Source organism: Falco cherrug, chromosome 19 (assembly GCF_023634085.1).
Source record: "Falco cherrug isolate bFalChe1 chromosome 19, bFalChe1.pri, whole genome shotgun sequence".
In the NCBI taxonomy this organism is placed as follows: Eukaryota; Metazoa; Chordata; class Aves; order Falconiformes; family Falconidae; genus Falco; species Falco cherrug.
This window is the reverse complement of record NC_073715.1, coordinates 6465047-6483983: the sequence shown is the minus strand read 5'-3', so window position 1 is coordinate 6483983 and position 18937 is coordinate 6465047. Positions and strand designations below refer to the sequence as shown.

The 18937-nt window shown below is 47.2% G+C and overlaps 2 protein-coding genes across 2 annotated transcripts in view; both read right to left on the bottom strand.

The window, feature by feature from the left end:
- Positions 1-6854: 6854 nt before the first annotated feature.
- On the bottom strand, positions 6855-8438 carry HOXC12 (homeobox C12). Its single transcript, XM_005436107.1, has 2 exons — positions 7874-8438; positions 6855-7093 (listed from the first exon to the last, which is right to left on the bottom strand). Exons 1-2 carry the CDS (start codon positions 8436-8438, stop codon positions 6855-6857), a joined length of 804 nt encoding a protein of 267 aa, XP_005436164.1.
- A 9948-nt stretch (positions 8439-18386) lies between these two features.
- Positions 18387-18937, bottom strand: part of HOXC13 (homeobox C13) — a 2956-nt gene continuing 2405 nt past the window's right edge. The window contains exon 2 of the mRNA XM_005447403.2: positions 18387-18643. Coding sequence (XP_005447460.2) covers positions 18387-18643 — 257 coding nt within the window. The remainder of the gene's footprint in view (positions 18644-18937) is intronic.

The following is an 18937-nucleotide window of genomic DNA, read 5'->3' as shown; positions in this document are numbered from 1 at the left end:
GCAGTCATCCATGGAGCCATTGTAGTTGCTAGCTACAGATATATTAATTAATTTATTCTCTCAACAGTAAAATATTGCTGTGTCTACTTGCTACCTACCAAGCAATAAAAAAGAGGCTTTCTTTTCCCCCTCTGCACTTCATTAGGCTTTACCTATAAGTTTCTATTTGAAATGATTTGCTTAAAACTAATTACTTGCAATGTACTTAATTTTCCTCTCGCAGGGTCTGGAAGGTTTCAAAGTGGGGTGGGTGGCCATATGCTGATAAATGCTGCTAATTATTCCCACTCAGTGTTTATTTTACATTTATGAACCCCCACTCGGAACCAAACCAAGGCATTCTTCGGCAATAATGCACTGGCATATTAATGATAAGGGGGGGGGGGGGGGGGGGGAGCATGGGCCTTGAAAACAGTCCCTATAGCAGCACGGGGCAGGAAAGCAAACAGTTAATGTATCACGGAATTAGCCAAAGGACGGAGCCTGAGCCACACACAGTCCAGGAGAAGGAAATCCAGCCATTCTTCTTACGTTAATGGCAATTATTATATTTATTGTTAATTGCTGTAATACTTGAAGCTACAGCCCTCTGAAATGCAGCTGCGAAGAGGTGCTTTGCTTTTGTCTGGGTTTGGGGGGGCTGAGAGTTATGGGCTGAGGCGGGAATGCAAAATATTTCCACGCATGGACACGGGCATCTCTAAGCTGCTGGACAAGAGCCCCCAGATCAGTATTTTCCCCCGCGTGTCATTCCCACGACGCCCGTGTGCAGTCCCCCCAGCACCCAGCCCCTACTGCTGCACCCCCAGCAAGCCAAGGTGCCCCCCACCTTCACACCCACCCCCCGGCACCCACGCTGCTTTCACCTCGCTCTTTGTGCTGCTCCTTTTTGGCCAGGTCCGAGGGGCTGAGCCCACACAAAGCCCACGCACACCCGGGGGCACCTATATGCCCCCCGAGTCTACAGCACTCCATGCTCTATAGGCTACGCCTTTACTCTTTATTTGGGGGGGCGTATAGAGGGGGAAAAAATAATTTCCAGGTCCCTCCCCTCCAGGCGAAAGCACCAACCTGGGTGTCAGCGACGTGGCCGGGTTTATTTTCTCTTGCACTTTTAAATCTTCCTGTTCTTCCTTCTGCTAAACCAGCTCTGGGGCCGCCTAGATTTGGGTGTAGAAAAAACCGATTTTGGCTCAGGAAAAGGGTGTTGTGAGAAAACGAGGAGCGACAGAAGGGAATTCTGATTGTCTACCTCGATTTTCGCTGTTGCTCGCGGACTGGCTGATTAAACTTTGCTTAAAGCGGCTCTTAATGGCTTTGAAATGAGCTCAGCCCCAAGTCGGGCCGGGCTTTGCAGAGGGAGTTCAAAGAAATCAGACATTTCTTCTGCACAAAGGTGTCAAGAACATATCTCCTGGCTCAAAAAAACCCCTCCCTTTTTGTATTCTTGCTTTGCACATTGTATTTCCCGCATTGAGTGTAGGCTGGAAGTACGGAAACAGGAATAAATCCCTAAAACTGACCCTCACTCATTAATATTTTCTACGATTTCTGCAGTAGCTGTGAAATAGCACCTCGGTCTTTGTCATTAACGGTAGAAATATTCCTCGCAATTAAAGAGATGAGGGTTTTCTCCCCTCGCTAACAAATCCATTTTAAAGCCGGAGCAGTGAAATACGCTGCTGAATAAAAGAAACCAGTCCAGAAATAATATAGATTTTATGGCGAAGCAACAATTTGTTCTATCCGCTCGCTGGTAATAAATAAGTTTTATCTATTTTCGCGAGTGTTTGAATGTCTTTGAAACCCAAGTATTCCTGCTCAAGGTGAACCCACTTACAATATATACAATTTATGTCACCCTATAGCACTCAAACCTGTTAGGAGTAATTCCTCCTCCTGCCCATTTTCCTCCAGATTGGTGCAGGGACACAGAAAGAAGGAAATAAAAGTGGTTAAAAGTCTAACCTGAGCTTGCTCGTACAATGTATGTGCACTTATATTCTCCTGGAGCAGGAGAAACAGACGCAAAGTGTGCACACCCGTGTTAAAAAATAATAATAATAAAAAGTTGAAAAAGTAACTATTACAGGAAAAAAGTGAGTTTTCACTCTGTAGAAAGGCCAAGCCCTGCAGATGTCCCCAACTACTGCTTCTGCATGTCCCAAAACTCAGATCTCCCCGGAGGGGAGGCTGGGTCTGGCTGCTGGAAGGAGCAGAAGTGGGGCCCATTCCTGCAGAAATATTTGCTTTCCTCCTTCTTCCTCTCCTGTCCAAATCAAGCAGCTCTTGGAAAAAAACCCAAGATTCAGCTGCTCAGGACTGGGTGAATCCTCTCGTCATTTTGGAAGCCCCCAGGTGCACCCACCCTGTGTTGGGGAATCCTGCCAGTGAAAGTGGAGGAAAATATATTAATTTCTCTTAATCTCCTGTTTTTCGCAGAAAACCTGATCTTAACTCCATCAGGCTGAGGCTCAGGCCAGTGGCCCCCAGTGTGCCCAGACAGGAGGGTGGGCTGAGCTGGGGGTCACTGGGCTTGGGGCTGGATGCGGCCAGGACTGGGGGAAGGACCAGTTAATTCGCCATAGACCCCACCGTGGTTTTCTTTGGCATTTCTTTAATAAAAATCCCTTCTCCATCTTCCAAAAGCTTTTTTTCCCCCCGGCCTCTGGGAAGTGTGTGGCATCTCCCCCGAAAGGAAAAAGCAGAGAATCCATTATATATAAATATCCGCTTAGAGAGAGATCGAGGAAATAATAATCTAATTTATTTAAATAGGCCTGACGGGGTTACTTTTTTCTCTTGTTAAATGAATCTGCTGCGAATTTACGCCGAAGAAACGCAATAACGTTGGTCCTAATAACCATAACAATAAGCATCAACACGCCCGAATCTAAACCCAGTCTAATATATTTCCAATTTAAGAGCTGTGCTTTCACGTCTCATTCCCATCTTAAAGTCATACCCAGGCTATCTTTGACATTCCTCTGGTTCCTATATCCATAAGGAAACCCATCCTTACATATACATATGTACATATAAACCCATATGTACATAGGCACCGTGGGAGCCCAGGGGCAAGGAGAGGTATAGTCCTCCTGCACCCTCCACCAGAGACAAAAGAATCCCAATTAGCCCACATTCGAGCTTCTTAAAAAAAAAAAAAAAAAAGGCGTCTCAGTTGAGTTTTGCTTCCAATTAATGCTACGCGCAGGAGTATAATTCTCATTAAACCAGCAATTTGGAGATTAACTTATGCTTCTTGTTTCCCTAGGATTTTTCTAATTATATTTAGAGCAAGCAATATTTCTTTCCTTTTATAACGCATTTTACACATTCATTTAATTACCTTTTTTTTTTTTTTTTTTTTTTTTTTTTTTTACCAAAAGATGATCTACAAGCCACAGAAGGCAAGGCTGGCTAATATATTTTTTTGGTTTTGTTACTCTTTTATTAACCTTACAAGTTAATACTAATTTTAAATAGCAAACAGTAAATCACCAAATAGATGTTTTGGGCAATTTTATTTATTATCAAGAAATCACATAATAATACATTATTTTTATTATTATCATTATTTTTATTATTATTATTATTGTGAAGCAACTTTTTACATGACTATATAAAGCCAGAACGTGCTATAACAGACATTTGCATAGACCCTACATAGAATAGCTTGAGGTAAGAAACATTACATATGAACTATACTGCGAAGGATGCATATTAACAACCGCAATAACCTAGACTAGGGGATACAAGCAGAAAAACCGATGCCACGTACACGGAGAACAAACACAGAACGAACAGAAATCCCACCGAGCCGCCTTTTTAAAGCAATCTGGAAGAGAATATTGCATATATTTTCGTTTTCTTCGGCATTTTCTCTAGGGGTTGCTGCTGGTGTCCTGGCCATTGTGTTGGGAAGGACGGTGGGGTGTTTTTTTCGGGGGATACAAGTGCCCCTCGGTGGGTGAAGAATAACGAAACGGATTGATTTGTTTTTTGGGATGGTGGGATTGAAACCCAACACAGCATTCCTGACATCTCACCGTAACTCACCCTCATTCCTACCTTCCCCAGACCCCAGCGGCCCTCCCCACCGCCCCTCATTGCGGGGGCAAGGGGGGGAGGGGCTGTTAGGGGCTCAGTTCAGCAAAACCTGCGTGGGTTTGGTCCTTTATTTCCTTGGAATTACACCCCCACGCTCCCCACGACACTGCACAGCCCGAAGCGGGGCCAGCTCAGCCCTGCGACAAGGTGCTTTGAGAGCACCCAAAGCCACAACCGCCCCCCAAAATCCCCCCCCCCCAATCCCCCCCCCAATCACCCTTCCCACCCCCCAAAATCTCCCCAAGACATTGCATTCCTCCACATCGCCTTCCTCCTTTAATTGCACATGGTTGAGCTGGAGCATCTAGAGATATATCTATATACGTGTGTGTTTTAACACATCCTAGGCTTTATTGCACAGCATCGCGCCAGGCGATACCCTCCGCGGCGGCTCTTTTGTGTGGGAGGAGGGGGCAAAAGGGGACCCTCACCCAGAAGCCAGCATTGAAGGAGGAGATGGGGGTTCTTTCTTTGGGGAAAAAAAAAAAAAAAAAGAAAACACAAGTGGAAGGAAAGAAAGCTGTGACATTTCCCGGGCTGGGAATTAAAAAAAAAAAAACACACAGGGGTGGGTGGAAGAAGAGGAAGCAGCCAGGGAAGGAATGGGGCTGAAGGGAGAGGGGGGATGTCTGCTGGACGCTCCTGCAGAAATAGAGCTGAAGGAAAAGGCTCCTTTCAGCCCAGGGAGGGATTTTTTTTTTTTTTTTTTTAAGGAGTCGGCTCCATCCTTTGCAGCTCGTAAATAAAAGCATTCCTCGGCGCTGCTGGTCATGACCATGAACGCGGGGAAGCGGGAGCACGTGGTGAGCATCCAGACTTCCCAGAAAACGCTGCTTTGCCATAAAATTAATCCCCCCTCCGATATAAAACGAATGGAGCAAAGCACGGCGCGGCAAAGCACCGGGCTGCAGCACCACCGTCCCTCTCTCCCACTTCAGCTTGAATTAAAAATTCCTAATTTTTCCCCCTTTTTATCCTAAATTACAATTTCCCGTGCAGGTAAATCTTCCCAGGACCCTAAACCTACTGCTTCCCCCGTCCTCCCCTCCCTTGCCTCACTTCCCCCCGACCTAAAAGTGCCTCGATCACCAACCTGACAAGGAATCGCCAAAACTGGTGTTTTTCCCCAGGAAATCCGAGCACACGTACAAAGAAAACTTATGCCGCATCCTACCAGGCCCCTCTCTATTGCCCTGAAAGGGAAAAAGCCAGACAAGGTTTTTGGGAGACAATCCTGTCCCTCCACAAAACTGAAACCTTTTCTGAAAGATGGGCAGTCTCTGTCTGCAGCGGGCAGGAGTTTTTAGGGAGGGAAAGAAAAGAAAGCATCGCCCTTGCTAGAAACCTACGGTACTACAACCTGGCGGGCACTGGGAAAGGGAGACATAGCTGGATGGGACATCTTTCCTTAAAAAATCCCAAACCCTCTTTTTTAAAAAAAAAAAAAAAAAAAAAAGTCAGAAAATAGCGCCCAGGCGACAAAGCACATCTTTTCAGTTATCCCAGGGAAGGAAAAATGTGACTCCAACAGGCTGTTATCACCGGAGGGTACAAAAAAGGGTTTTTTTCTACCGATTTTCCTACGGTGTCATCAATAAACACGGCAAAACAGCGTGCATACTCCACCAGCAGCGCTTTTCCAAAGCAAAACATAATTTTTTTTTAAGAGGAAGGACGTGGTTTCAGGATAAGTGTAGAGAAACGCTGTGAATTCAAATAGAGAGAGAAAAAAGTCTCTGAAAGGCTCAGTTTGCATGGAAGGAAATTCTGATTATTTTTTTCCCTAGGAGGGTTTTCTAGGGGTATGTGTGCGTTTTCCTTTTCCTTGTGACATTCTGGCGTTGAGGACAACACCGCCGCCTCCATCAAAGCCTCATATCTATAGGGACATAGTGTGATACACATACCTCATATATTATATAGATATATACCATGTACACCGGATATATACACAGTCTTTGTCGCCTCTTCCTAGAGATCCTGATTAAGCCTAGAGATACTGATTAGCCGCAAACCCTCAATTTAGACCGAGAAAAAAACATCTTGGGTCACACCATGCACTGAAAAAAAGCATCTTCCATAAGGGTGCGGGGCTGGTCCTATAAGACAACATACCCCATACCCTTCCCCATACCCCCACACCCATTCCTCTATTTTTGCTATTTTCCCCTCCCGCTTTCCCACTAAACACCAAACCAGCCCTAAACCCTGCGTGGCAGCCTAGGAGAGGGTCCAGGACCCACCCTCATCACTCTCAACCCCGGTCTCGCCGCCAACCGAAGGCGGGCAGGGGTGGAAATGGAAAGGGGGGGGAGCAGGACCGGCGGCCCCCGACGGCCCCGACGGTGCCCGGCGCTGCACGGAACCCTACCTGTGCTGCTGGCAAAGGACAAGTGGCTAAAGTGGCGCTCGGAACCTCCCCGTCAGCCCGCCGAGCATCTCTGGAAGCCGTCCGTCCCCCCGCGGTGCCGGCGGAGAAGATGCATTATTTTATTATTATTATTATTTCGCTGTCGGGTTTCGTATTTTAAGGGAAACCGGTTATTTATTAATATTATTTCTTTATTCATTGATTTCTGGGTAAGGATGGGGGGGGGGGGGGATTAAGAGTGATCAGGTAAAGTCCCGGGAGCCTGGGTGAACACTAGAGTCTATATGGTTTTTTTGTTGGTGGTTTGTTTTTGTTTGTTTGTTTTTTGTTGTTGTTTTTTTTTTTAATACCCGACACGGACGCTTTTAAAACTTTAAAAGAAAGAAAGGGCTTGCTCTCTCAGGAGGAGTCTTTTCTTTTTCATACGCCGGTTCTGGAACCAGATCTTCACCTGCTGGTCGCTCAGGTTTAATCGGTCTGAGAGCTCCCTCCTTCTTTGGCGAGTAATGAATTCATTGACCATAAACTCCCCTTCCAGCTCTGCCAGCTGCAGCTTGGAATAGGGTTTTCTTTTTTTCCGGGACCGTGTGTGCATCGGGTACCAAGGAGCACCTGGCAAAGGGGGAGCGAGAGTTGAGCACTTGGCAAGGGGAGAAAAAAAAAAAAAAAAAAAAAAAAAGCCTCTTTAGAAAAAAGGGCACCCACAGCACCCCTTCCTGCACCTCTCCTGTGGCCCCACTGTCCCCGGGGACCCCAGCTGTTCTGGCCGTGGGTGCTTAGGGATGCTCCCAGGGCTACGGGTGATGCGTGAGGCGGGCACAGGAGGCAGAGGAAGGGAAAGGTGGGGAGCGTTATAAGCGGGGCAGGGAGCAAAGGACTATCAAGGAGCGGGCGACTAACCTGGGACACCCCGGGAAGGGCTCCGGCTTCGCTAACAGAAAGAAATCTCCACCCCGATGCCAACTTTGAAGGCTGTGGAGTTTTTTTTTTTAAGCATGCCCCACTTCTCCCCCCTTCCCTCGGGCAGACACACCTCTGCAATGTCCCCAAAAAGCGCCCTGACGCTCCGCCAGCCCTCCGCGCCGCGCAGGGATGCGCAACCATTGCCCCTCTCCGCGTCTCTCTCTCTCTTGTTCTTTTTTTTTTCCCCCCTCTTTTTTTTATGGGATATTTACATGTTTATAGCCTTTTCTTTTAAAAGAAGCACCACCTAATAAAACATTAGGGATTTCGGTGCTACCCCTAGTGGCCTCAGCACACATAGACACGCCGCTTCCCATCGCTCAGCCCATGAATTACACCACGAAGGAGCCCCAAGCCGGCAAGTTTCCAAGCAACCCCCCCCCCAACACGACCAGCTCCAGCCCCGAGACCCTCCTTCCCGGGTCTTACCACCGTTGCCTAAAGTGCTGCCTTGGTTCAGGGGGGAGACCAAACCCCCTGCTTCGCCGCTCGTGCCTTTATTCCCTTCATTGAGCAAGGAGGAGCTGGAGTCTGACTCCAAGGACTGGCAGGACGGAGGGTCGTGGGGCACCGCCTCGCTGGCCGGATAGTCATATTTGCTGAAATTCCCCCCCATGCCAGTGGGGAGGCTGGACTCGAGGGGCAGCAAGGCACTGTCCCTGCCCCTCTCCTCCCTCTTGAGCCCGGTGCTCTCGGAGCAGGTTTCCCGGTAATAACATTTGCTCTCCTCCACCCGGGCGAGGTCGCAGGCTCTGCCGAAGGAAGGGTTAATGGAGACGGGGCTGCTCAGGTAGGGCTGCGGGTACCCGTTGCAGGGCTCCGAGGATGCCCAGGGCAGGGAGCAGACGTTATCCCGCCGGGGGTAGGAGAGGGAAGGCAGCCCGGGCAGCTGCCCTCCGGAGGCACGGAAATTGGGGAAGTAGAAGGTGTCTCCCGTGTGGATGTTCACCAGAGGTCCCACAAAGCCGGGATTAAGGAGGTTGTGCTCGCCCATTTCCGCGGGCCTGACCGAAAGCTTCTACTTTATTGCTATCTGACATTAAACATAGTTAAACCGACGGCTCGGCCCTATTGGTCCGGGGGGGTCACGTGAGCCCCAAATTGCTCTGGGAGGGGGGGGGGCCCTCCCCTCCCCTGGCAGCCGAGACAAAACACAACAGCAAGTTCCGCCTTTTTACGCCTTTTCTTCCCCCCCCCCCGGCCCCTTTCACACCCCCCCTCATAAAAAAAATCATTAAAAAATCCCATAAAGCATTTTATTAAAAAAAAAAAAAAAGCAACGGCTCCCAGCGCTGGCTTAAGAACCGCGAAGCGCCCTAAAATGTCATATTTAGCATAAAATAATCGATAGGCGAGGGTTTTGCCCCAAAACTGCTGCGCGCCCCTCCCCCGGCAACACTTCGGGGCCCTTCACCATCTGCGAAAGAGAGGTTGGTTCTCATTAATTAGCTCCTTTATTAACTAAAACAGTTCGAATTTACAATATCTCCCCAATAAATTACTATTAGATATTGTGTCATATAAAGTTTACGGGCTTTTTAAGTAGACGAATGATGGTGCCCGCAACAGGCTCATATTTACGCGCGGCGGGATGGGAGAGTTGGAGGCTATTTGCGACCTTTTCTGCTCTTTTTTATTGTTATCATTATAATTTTTCCCCCCTCCTCTTGGACTAGGTGGCTTTGTCGCGGGCTGGGGGAATGCAGCCTCTTCCCAGGCTCTTGCCACTCTCTCAAGAAGGGATGGAAGATTTTTTAACAGTCCTCGATTGCTTTTATTAATGATCTGTGTCGAATAAAGCAGCCAGAAGAACACGACTGTATATAGCCTTAATTTACTCGGTATATATTCCATATGCACCAAGGCGCACACACGTATAGATTCAGTGTTCAAACCTTTTTTTTTTTTTTTTTTTTTCCTTCCTTGGTTTCTGGGAAAGAATAAAAATTATAGTCCTCCCCCCCATTTCTCTGGTCGCCACCCCTGGAAGCAGAGGCACACACACACACACACACACACACAGAGCTCCTTCCTCACCACCTTATAGCAATATATTCTACCCTCGTAACACTACAGAGCTCTTCTTCCCTCCCACCCATCGTCTTCTCTTGGTCATACTGAAAGGAGCTGCTGCAAAGGAATACAAGGGGATGAAAAAAAAAATCAATATCGGCGTCTTTCAGTGCAAAATAAATACGTTGGCGGAAGGAAAAAAAAAATTGAAAAGGTGTATTGTATGGAAACCGGGGACACGCAAAGACATATGAAGGTGTTTTATGTTAGATTTTTTTATGTAATTTTTTTCCTCTCTTTTTTTTTCTTGCTTCTTCCCCCACCTTTTTTTTTTTATTTTTTAAGAAACAAAAATGCCCCCCCCGTCCCCCGTTTGCTGGATTTTTGCATGGCTTTGCATTCTTCCCTGCCTTAAGCGACTCCCAAGCGCTCCCCTTGCCAGGTTGACTCTGCAAAGTACCGTAAATATTCCTGTAGAGGTAAAACCGCTGCGCGGGGGCGGAGGCGCTCCGCGGAGGCTGAGCCGGGCGGGTGTAGCCGCATCTCCCCAACTGCTGCCTTTCCAGTCAGCAACTAACCTCCCTCACCGATATTTTATATATTTCTCAAGTACAAAATCATTTTTTCCTCATCTGGCAAAATGCTGGGGCTTCAGCTAATCCCCCCTCCCATCCTTGCAAGAAAAATCAGGTGCCAATAAAATAATTCATTTAGGTGCTTTTTCGTCTTCCATGGGACAGCTTCTGAAGGTGGAAAACCTATTTTCCATATTTCCCATCCCTGGCACATCTATGGATATGCTACATACATACCTTGCAGAGATACGTGCATACCTTCCTACGCGCTTTGCCTGCGAAGGAAGAAATACGACTACTAGAAATATTTTGCTAGAATGAAAGTTTAGCACTTTTTTTTTTTTTTTAACCTTGCCAAGGAATTTTTCTCCCTGCAGGTATAAGTGAAAAAGCTGCTTGCGATTTCTCCAAGAGTGTCTTCTCGCTGAAGAAGAAGCGCTCGCAACGCTGGGCGAGCGTGGGGAGGAATAGTTTATATAAAAATGAGCACGTGATCCCCGGAGGTTGCCATCTGAATTGGCTTTGTTTGCTGTTTTTTTTTAAAGAAAACCCTTCCTCCACCTTGCTCTTTTCTTTGCAAAATTCCCCATTTAAGACGTGCCCGGGTGCTGCACGGCTTTGTTCTCCACCGGACCTTGGGAAAGTACATTTCTGCTTCAGAGGAGTCTCCGGGTATTTGGGGCTTTTCCTCTTTATTCAGTCTGATAATTTTTTTTCAGGGCGAAACAAAAAATTTAATAAAATTTCACATTTACCTCTAAGGAAACATGTGGGGAGGCAGCTACAGGGGCTGAGCTGGGGAGCAAATGAAGCACAAACACGCAGTCCTGCGTGGAGAGATAATGTCAGCATGGGCATCATAGCAAAGCAGAGGGAGAAAAGCATCCCCGATTCCCTTATTTATTCTTTTTTCTCTCTCTCTCTCTTTTTTTTTTTTTTTTTTTTTTTAAGAGCTGGAAAATGCACAGCCGTGCTCAGAAATATATTAAGCGATGCACAGCGTGGAGAGTAACTCCCTGCTCTTGGTGGCCTTGAATAGTGCTCCCCAGCTCAGCGCTGCTCCTGCTGCAAGCAGGCAGCAGGTCCAGAGAAGGGAAAAATAGAAAAATACAAATCCTGAGGACCTTTAAGCAAAGCTGCCGCGCTTCCCCGGGAATTTCTTGCCCATTAAGAATGCATTTCCCAGTTCAGGTTGAGTGCTTGGGCTTCTCTAATGCTCAGCACAGGCTGAGCGGTGTTTAAAAACGAAAGGCTGAGCCGAGCCCTCCTGCTTGGGGACTGGCACTGCTGCCTCAGCCTCCTTCGTGCACAACCCACCCCGAGCGCCGGCCTCCAAAAATATATCCCGATTGCTATCCCATATCGCTCTGAGCAACCCTCTTTCTTTTTTTTCCTGCGGTGTTCCTCCCCCGAAAAAAGTTGCCCAGCCCAGCAAAAAACAAAACAAAACAAAAAAACCAAAAATATCTACAACAAACCCTGAGCCTTTCCCCATCTGCAGGAATCCCGGTTTTCAGGTAGAGAGACCTTTTCGACGCCGATATTTAATAATCCTCGGGGAGGTTTGGGTTTTTTTTTTTTCCCACCTCCACAAGTTACACACGCAGCTTTCGGGAAACGCTGGTGGGAAGAAGCCGGGAGAAGCTCTTTGCCTATGGGAGCCGGGAAAAAAGAACCCCCGGGAAAAAAAGAGGGAGAGAAAAAGACGCTGGAAAAGCAAGATTGCAACGTCTCAGTTCAAGGTCACTGTCTAGTGTAGTAAATAGGATCGACATCTTATGCTAATGACTGTCTCGGATGAGCATCACTCACTGCACGGGGAAAACAACCCCAAGTTCTGGGTTGACTTTTCTGTGCTTTGCCCTTTTCCCCCCTCTTTGGGGGGTTTATCCCTGCGCTCCTCCCTTCCTCCTCTTCCTCTTCCCGTTTTGCACTCCCGCAACCCTTCTCTGCCAAGCGTGAGAAATAAAATTTCCCCTTCCCCTCTTCCCCCATTTCATCTTCCCCCTGCCCAGACCGCGGGGCTGAGCTCGGCTGCAGCTCCCATTTGAGCAGGCTCTTCTTCCACCCCCTCCAGCCTCGCCTCTTCAAGAAATAAAAAATAAAAATAATTTTTAAAAAATCCATTAAAATGGCCTCAGTCTAATGGCCACACCAAGACGTTTACACTTCAGACGGGAAGGACTTAGCCCCACTTTCAGTTTTCTCCCAGAAAAGACCATGAAATCCAATTTTCATAGGGCAAAAGTAGTCTGCAACATCCTTCTGCCTGGAAAAGGGGAGGCGGGGGGGGGGGGGGAAAAGCAAATTATAAGGTCTCCTTGTGCGTCTGCAGGTTGGAAAAACAGATCCCGTCATGGCTCAGCTTTTCTGCTCAACCGAATTTCACCCCGAATTGGTTGGGAGTTGTAAGGAGTTGTGGTGACTCGAACAAGAAGTTAGTTGCCAGGGTCAAAAAGGAAGTATTTAGAATAAATATATAGATACATGACACGGGGAATAAAATAGAGACAGGCTTTGGAAAGCCCACAGAACTGTTATTTCGGGGTAGCTATATATCATTGAAACCTGCCCCGGCTACTTTTTCTGATGTGGAAAATGCAGGTCTATAGACACCATATAGATACACAGAGTGTACAAGACACCTTATATATCTCTATATAAGAGGGTAGTAAAATGGAATACGTAGGAGCCGGGCAAAAAGAAGAAAAAAAATAGCATGGAAAAGTGGTAAATGGATACGAATAAAAATGTCTACGACACTTCAGCTCATCCAATATACAAATCATCTGGGGCAGCTTTCAGTTTTAACGAAGGCAGGTCCCAGCCTCGGTGCAGGGAATAGTTAAATGCCTGGAATATCATTATATTTTTCCCCAGCTTTGCCAGCAGAGGATCTTCTCCTCCTATTAGATTAATGTAAACTGATGCCTGCATCCTTTGTAAGGCAAAGGTTTAGTCCCCAACTCCAGGGAAGTTTGCTTTGTCTGCCAGCTCTGTTTTGGGTGAGAAGTTGGCGTTTCGTACTGTAATTCCCTTGGATGGCTGAAAACCCCCAACAACTGTAACAACAAACCAGTTAATGGTCTAGAATTCACGACTCTTGAGCAAATCGCAATTGGAGAGCCTGAAAAGCGTGATCTCACTTATTTAATGTTCCTTGTAAAGGAAGAGAAAGTGGTGGGGAGGAAAGGGAGTTTATTAAACCCACGGCTGGTCCAACTGTGGGCTGAATCAGCTGAGCTCCCTGCCAGGCAGCAGCTTCCCCTGAAGTGAAGGCGACAGGAGACACGACATTTTGCTGGATATAATTCTTAAATACCCATAAACACAAGGGTTTCCCAAAATGTGCTGAGCCACGTAGGCAAGGCGGTTTATAAGCAAGGAACCAACAGTGCTGTAGGAGTTTGTGGGATATGCGTACACACACCCCGTGTTGGCTGTCAGTGTCTTAAGAAATAATTTCTTGGCAAAGCCATTGGAAGACTCTTCTCTTTCGCTGCTACCAAAAAAAAAAAAAATCGTCTTTTTTTAAGTCCAAGCGCTTCCATAACAAATAGAAAGTTAACCAACAAGAGCTATACTCACCTCTGCACTGAGCACAGGGCTGCGAGAGCAGAATTCTCCCTCCAGATTAGGAAGTTATTCTTTAAAAAATGCATTAGGAAAAAAAATCTAGACAAACGTGAGCGAACTAAAAGGAAGAAAAATAAAAGAAAGAAAAGAAAAAATAAAAGAGAAAAGAAAAGGAAAAAAGAAAAAGGGTAAAAGGAAAAAAAGAAGAAAATTGCGGGATTGGGGGGGGGGGAAAGGGCGAGGGAAATCCCTTGTCCAGGATTTTACCATAAAGGCTGCGGTTGGGAAGTTATTCAAAGTCCTTGATACAAAGGAAAGAGAAGGCTAAACTTGGGAAACTTCCTTTTCAGGGCTTTATTGTTGGCCATTAGCCCGCCTGTCTAGACTTCAAATAACACCTTGTTTATCTGTAAACAGGAGCGGAGCTGCTTGGGGCTGGCTGGTGAAGAGAAGATCAAGGGTGAGGGTCCCCTCTCTTATTATCCCCGCAGCTCGTGATGTCAAGGTCAAACAACGCCTAGTCACGGTCAAGGGTAGTACAGGAGTGACGTCACGGCCTGCTGACCTAATACCCGGCGCGCGGCGGGCCGCCAGGGAGCGGATAAACGAGGGAGGGAACGAGGAACAGGCGATTCCCAATGCCATTTCCTAGCGTGGGTGCGTAGAAATCAGTGGGGAAGGGTAGAAATTCATCGGATTTGTGTTCCCGAGAGGTCACGTCCGAGGGAGCGCGGCTTCCGCGCCCGCGGAACTTCAGCAGGGAAACAACGCGCTGTTCCTCGAGGTCTGCGAGGGCGCGCAATTTTTATTTCAATTTCTTCTCCTCGGCCAAATGCCTCCTCCAGTGCTCTTGGAAGAGGATGACCAAGTAACTTCAGATGTAGATTATATTTTGCCCTTCTGGAAAAAAATAAACCACATCAGCCGTGCCCGGCATCGGCAGGAAGGATTGATGTAAAAGATTACACAGGCAGTGTGTGTGTGTGTGTGTGTGTATTTCTAGCCGACCAGCCCCGAAAACACATCTTTTCACCCAAACTGTCGGGATTGAAGGGAGGACAAAGTGTCCTTGGATGCGTGCGGGGGGCAGAGGAAGGTCTGTCCGCCCGCGCTCCCTCTCCGCCCTCGAGGGTCTAATCCTGACCTCACCCCTCGGCCACTTTAGGGGCGCTGAACCCCGAGGGTCCTGAGCATGTCGGGGACGGGGTCCCCCTTCCCTTTGGGGGTCTACATCCCCCCCAAATCCCAGCCGGCACCTCGGCATCCCCTGCCTGCATCCCTGCTCCTTCCCGGCTTTCAGGTGGTGGTATAGCCCCCGAGGGGCGATGGAGCGGTCGAGCGACGCAGGAAAAAATAAGGATATTTTTAAATATCGTGGGAAGCGTGGGCAATGGCAGGAGATCGCTGCTGATTCCGTGGTCGCCCCAGTATCTGCCAAGCAAGACCATCAAACCCTCTTGGCTCTTGGTGCTCTGAAGTATAATGAATTAATTTCTTGTTTCTTTTCTGGTTTTGCGTTTGTTTGCTTTGGTTTGTTTTTTTTTTTCCCTTCCCCTTTTAATTCCTTCCACACGAGTTGAAAGAGCGACCGACACACAGACAGCCCTTTCCCCCTCCGACAAAATCAAACTACAGTTGACAAAAACTTCCAGAATTGAAAACTCCGTGAATAACTTGGGCTCAATAATCCACGGCCGTAAAGAAAAAAAAAAAAAGTATTTGCCCATCTCCCCTCATTCCCTGCAATAACCCTCGCCCAATATCCTCAGTTTTATCAACTTCCCCCCGCCCGCCCCCCCCCCCCCCCCCCCCCCCCCCCCCCCCCCCCCCCTTCCCGAACTGGTGAAATTCAGGTACAAGGCGGAAGAATACAGAACACGCGCGGCCGGGGTGTCGGATTTGGGCTTGTCTGGAGTTGCTCTCGGGCGTTGCAGTGTCTGCACACACAGCAAGACTTTTTTTTTTTTTTTAAGAGGGAAAGCTTTTTTTTTTTTACACCCAAAACACATATTCTTGTGGCTCTCGTGGGTTAGGGCAGGTTTTACCAACGGCTTACTTCCGCTAGAGCAGCGGCGATGGGTTTCTCGAGGTATTGCCATATTTCCTAGCTGAGCGTCTTTTAAAAATAATTAAAACAATAAGAATTAAAGCTCTGCCAGTGCTTCCAAACCACCAAAACAAATGCGGGAAACACCGGCAGATCAACCCCCGGGTTTCTCCGCTCATCAGCTGCGCACTCGGAGAAATGAGGGACGCGGAGGTGGGCGGTGGGTGTCAGGGACCCCTTTTTTTCCGCCCCCCCTGCAAAAGGATGGGGAGCCGGGAGGGGTCGATCCAGCCCCCGGTTTGCCCCATCCCCGGTGTTAACCAAAGCGACGTCCCACCTTTCCAGAGATTTGGGATCACTCCGGGAAGCATCCAAATCCATACGGGGCTTTCCCGGTAGTTCTGGTGGTGGTATGGGCTCCATAGGGCACGCTGCCACCGCGCTGAGCCCGGGGACCCACGCTATACATACACCCCCCCATGCATCTGTCTTTCAGACTCATTTATAAAGCTATATGTACACCCATACGTACAGACCGGTACAGACCATGAGATCTACACGCCGCTTCCTATGACAATATAGAGGGTTGCACTTGCACTTGTACATATAAAACTTTATATATATGTATTTAAGATACATACTATCTACCCACCATTTCACTTAATAATGTAGAGGCTTGCACTTGCATAGATACGTATGAATTTATGTAGAGAGTAGAAATACGTTATTATATGTGCTAGACTTATATACAGATCGCCTTAACACCCAGGCTTATATAAATTACATGCACACAGTCAAGCCCCGCACACGTACATGTAAATATATATATATATATATATATACAAAAGAAATGTATACACACCGACGCCCAGATCATAAAAAGAAACGGACATACACGGTTATATGCACATGCCATTATATAGCCTCCTATAAATGTGTATATATATTATATATGTATAGTTATGCATATCAGCACGGACACGAGTGTATCTACGCGCGCGGTTCCGCGGACACCAACGCTAATCTTTTTTCCGTATAGCTTTATATAGCTTGTGCCTGCTGTCTGCCCCCTCGCATAAATATATGCGCACACTCAATGCAAATTTCACCCGCAATAACATTGTTTTAGGTTACATCGCTTTAAAAGCCTTTTCTCCCCCCTTCCCCTCCCCTTTTGATCATTTAACGAGGTGATTAAATCCAGCAGATATTAAGGTAGATTGTAATCCGCCTATGGAAACAATTTCCTCTCTCGTATTTCTTCCCGAGCTGCCCGGCCGGGCCGGGGCCGCTCAAGTCCCGCGGGCGCGGAGCGGGGAGGGCAGGTCGGGAGATGCTTATCTGGGGCCGGAGCTGGAGTCAAACAGGTTTAGCGAAACGCGTCCTCTGGGAGGGAGATTTAAAGAGATTAGAAGCGTCTCCGGAAAGTCAGCGCGTTTTCACCCGGGGTAATTGCGGGGGGCGGGAGGATAAAAAAAAAAAAAAAAAAAAAAAAAGGGAAAAATAAAAATTAAAATTAAAAAAAAGCGCACTCAGTTGGCTCAGTCTCCGCGGATTTATTTCCTCCGCTTTTTACTCCCCCTGGGAACAAACCCTCCTTGGGAAGCCGCATCTGCCCCTCGCATCCTTCGCCAGCTTTCAGCAAGCCCCTTATTCAGCGCTTTATGCCCAAATGTGCCGGTTTCCCCCTTTTTTTCCATCCTTTCTTTGCGGAGGTTCCCGCCTGGGCTGTATTTGCGGTGGTGGGGAGAGGAGGCGGCTGGAGGGAGGGAGGGATGGGAGAAGCACAAGGCTACAAAGAGGTGCACAAAGAGCCTCTCCTCAAGGCAAAACAACAACAAAAAAAGATATTTATTTTAAAGAAATGTCATCTGCAGTCGGTACATATCATCTGGACACCACAATATTATATACATATACAAGACATTAAAAAAAAAAAAGATGCTTTTACATATCCAAAGAACACTGTCAATAATTACCCAGTTTAGAGAGGGAAAGAAACAAACTCCAAATACAATATTGTGCATTTTCCATCTTGTCAGCTGAGAAAAGACATTCCAGTTTTATGGCAGAGATATGGAAACCCTCAAGAGAACATACCCGAAATAGTCTCGTACAGCAACTCACTTCCATCTAGGACCTACAATCAATGGTTGGAATAATTAAGCGATACTGAGCAATGGTTTGCTTCCCACAATAGCAGCCTTATTTCTTATTTTCGGTCCCTAGCGCCGAGAAAATAAGCAGCTGATGCAACTTTGCCATAGGTTCTCCATACATTTACACATCGGTGGGTGAAATGGCCCGAGATATGAAAGACTGGCGAGGGGGTCGGACTATACATCGTTACAGGGCGACATTCAGAGTTCATCTCTCCTTTAACGTAACTACACTCTTAGCTTATTATTATTTTCTTTTAAAAATATACACAGTTTAACCTTATCGATGGATTTCTCAGAGCAAAACTGGGGTTTTCACAGTCAGAGCAGGGCAGAGGGGTAAATCAAATATGCGCTTGGTGTTTTTTTTTTGGGGGGGAATATGCACGTGTGCATTTCTGAATGTAGATTTTTTGTGTGTGTGTGGTTGGTTGTTGGTTGGTTTGGGTTTTTTTTAAATAATGAATTGGAATCAGCAGAGTCCCGATGATGTTATCATACAAACTACCAGATAAATATTTACGTTTCTTGCTTCCTTTTCCTTGCCCCTTCTCCTCCAAAGTCATCCTCTGTCAGGTGGCGTGGAGATGCGCTGTCTTGGATTTGCTCACCACCTTCTTCTCCTTGACCCTCCGGTTCTGGAACCAGATAGTCACTTGCCGCTCAGACAGGTTGGTGGTCGCCGAAATCCTCCTCCTCTTCTCTTTGGTGATGAATTTGCTGGCCGCGTACTCCTTTTCCAACTCCTTCAGCTGGATTTTGGTGTAAGGGACCCTTTTTTTCCGTCCCCTCCGATAGCTGCTGACTTCGGGTTGTAAGGGGACCACGTCTGGATTAAAACAAAACAAAACACACAAAAAACAATAAGGAAGAGGGGAAGAAGAGGGGTGCTGCATCCCGGGGTGTGGGATGGGGATTTCTGCCCATCGGGGAGAGAAAGAAAGGGGGTGAAAAGGAGGATAAAGAGTGGAGGAATGCGAGCAAAGAGAAAAGGGGGGAGAAAGGGAAAAAGAGATAAGGCAGGCAGAAGATGCATCCGGCGAGGGGAATAATGTCATAATAATAGGAATAATGCCATAATATTAATAATTCACGTGGTGAAAGCCTGTTTTTCTTGGCGACA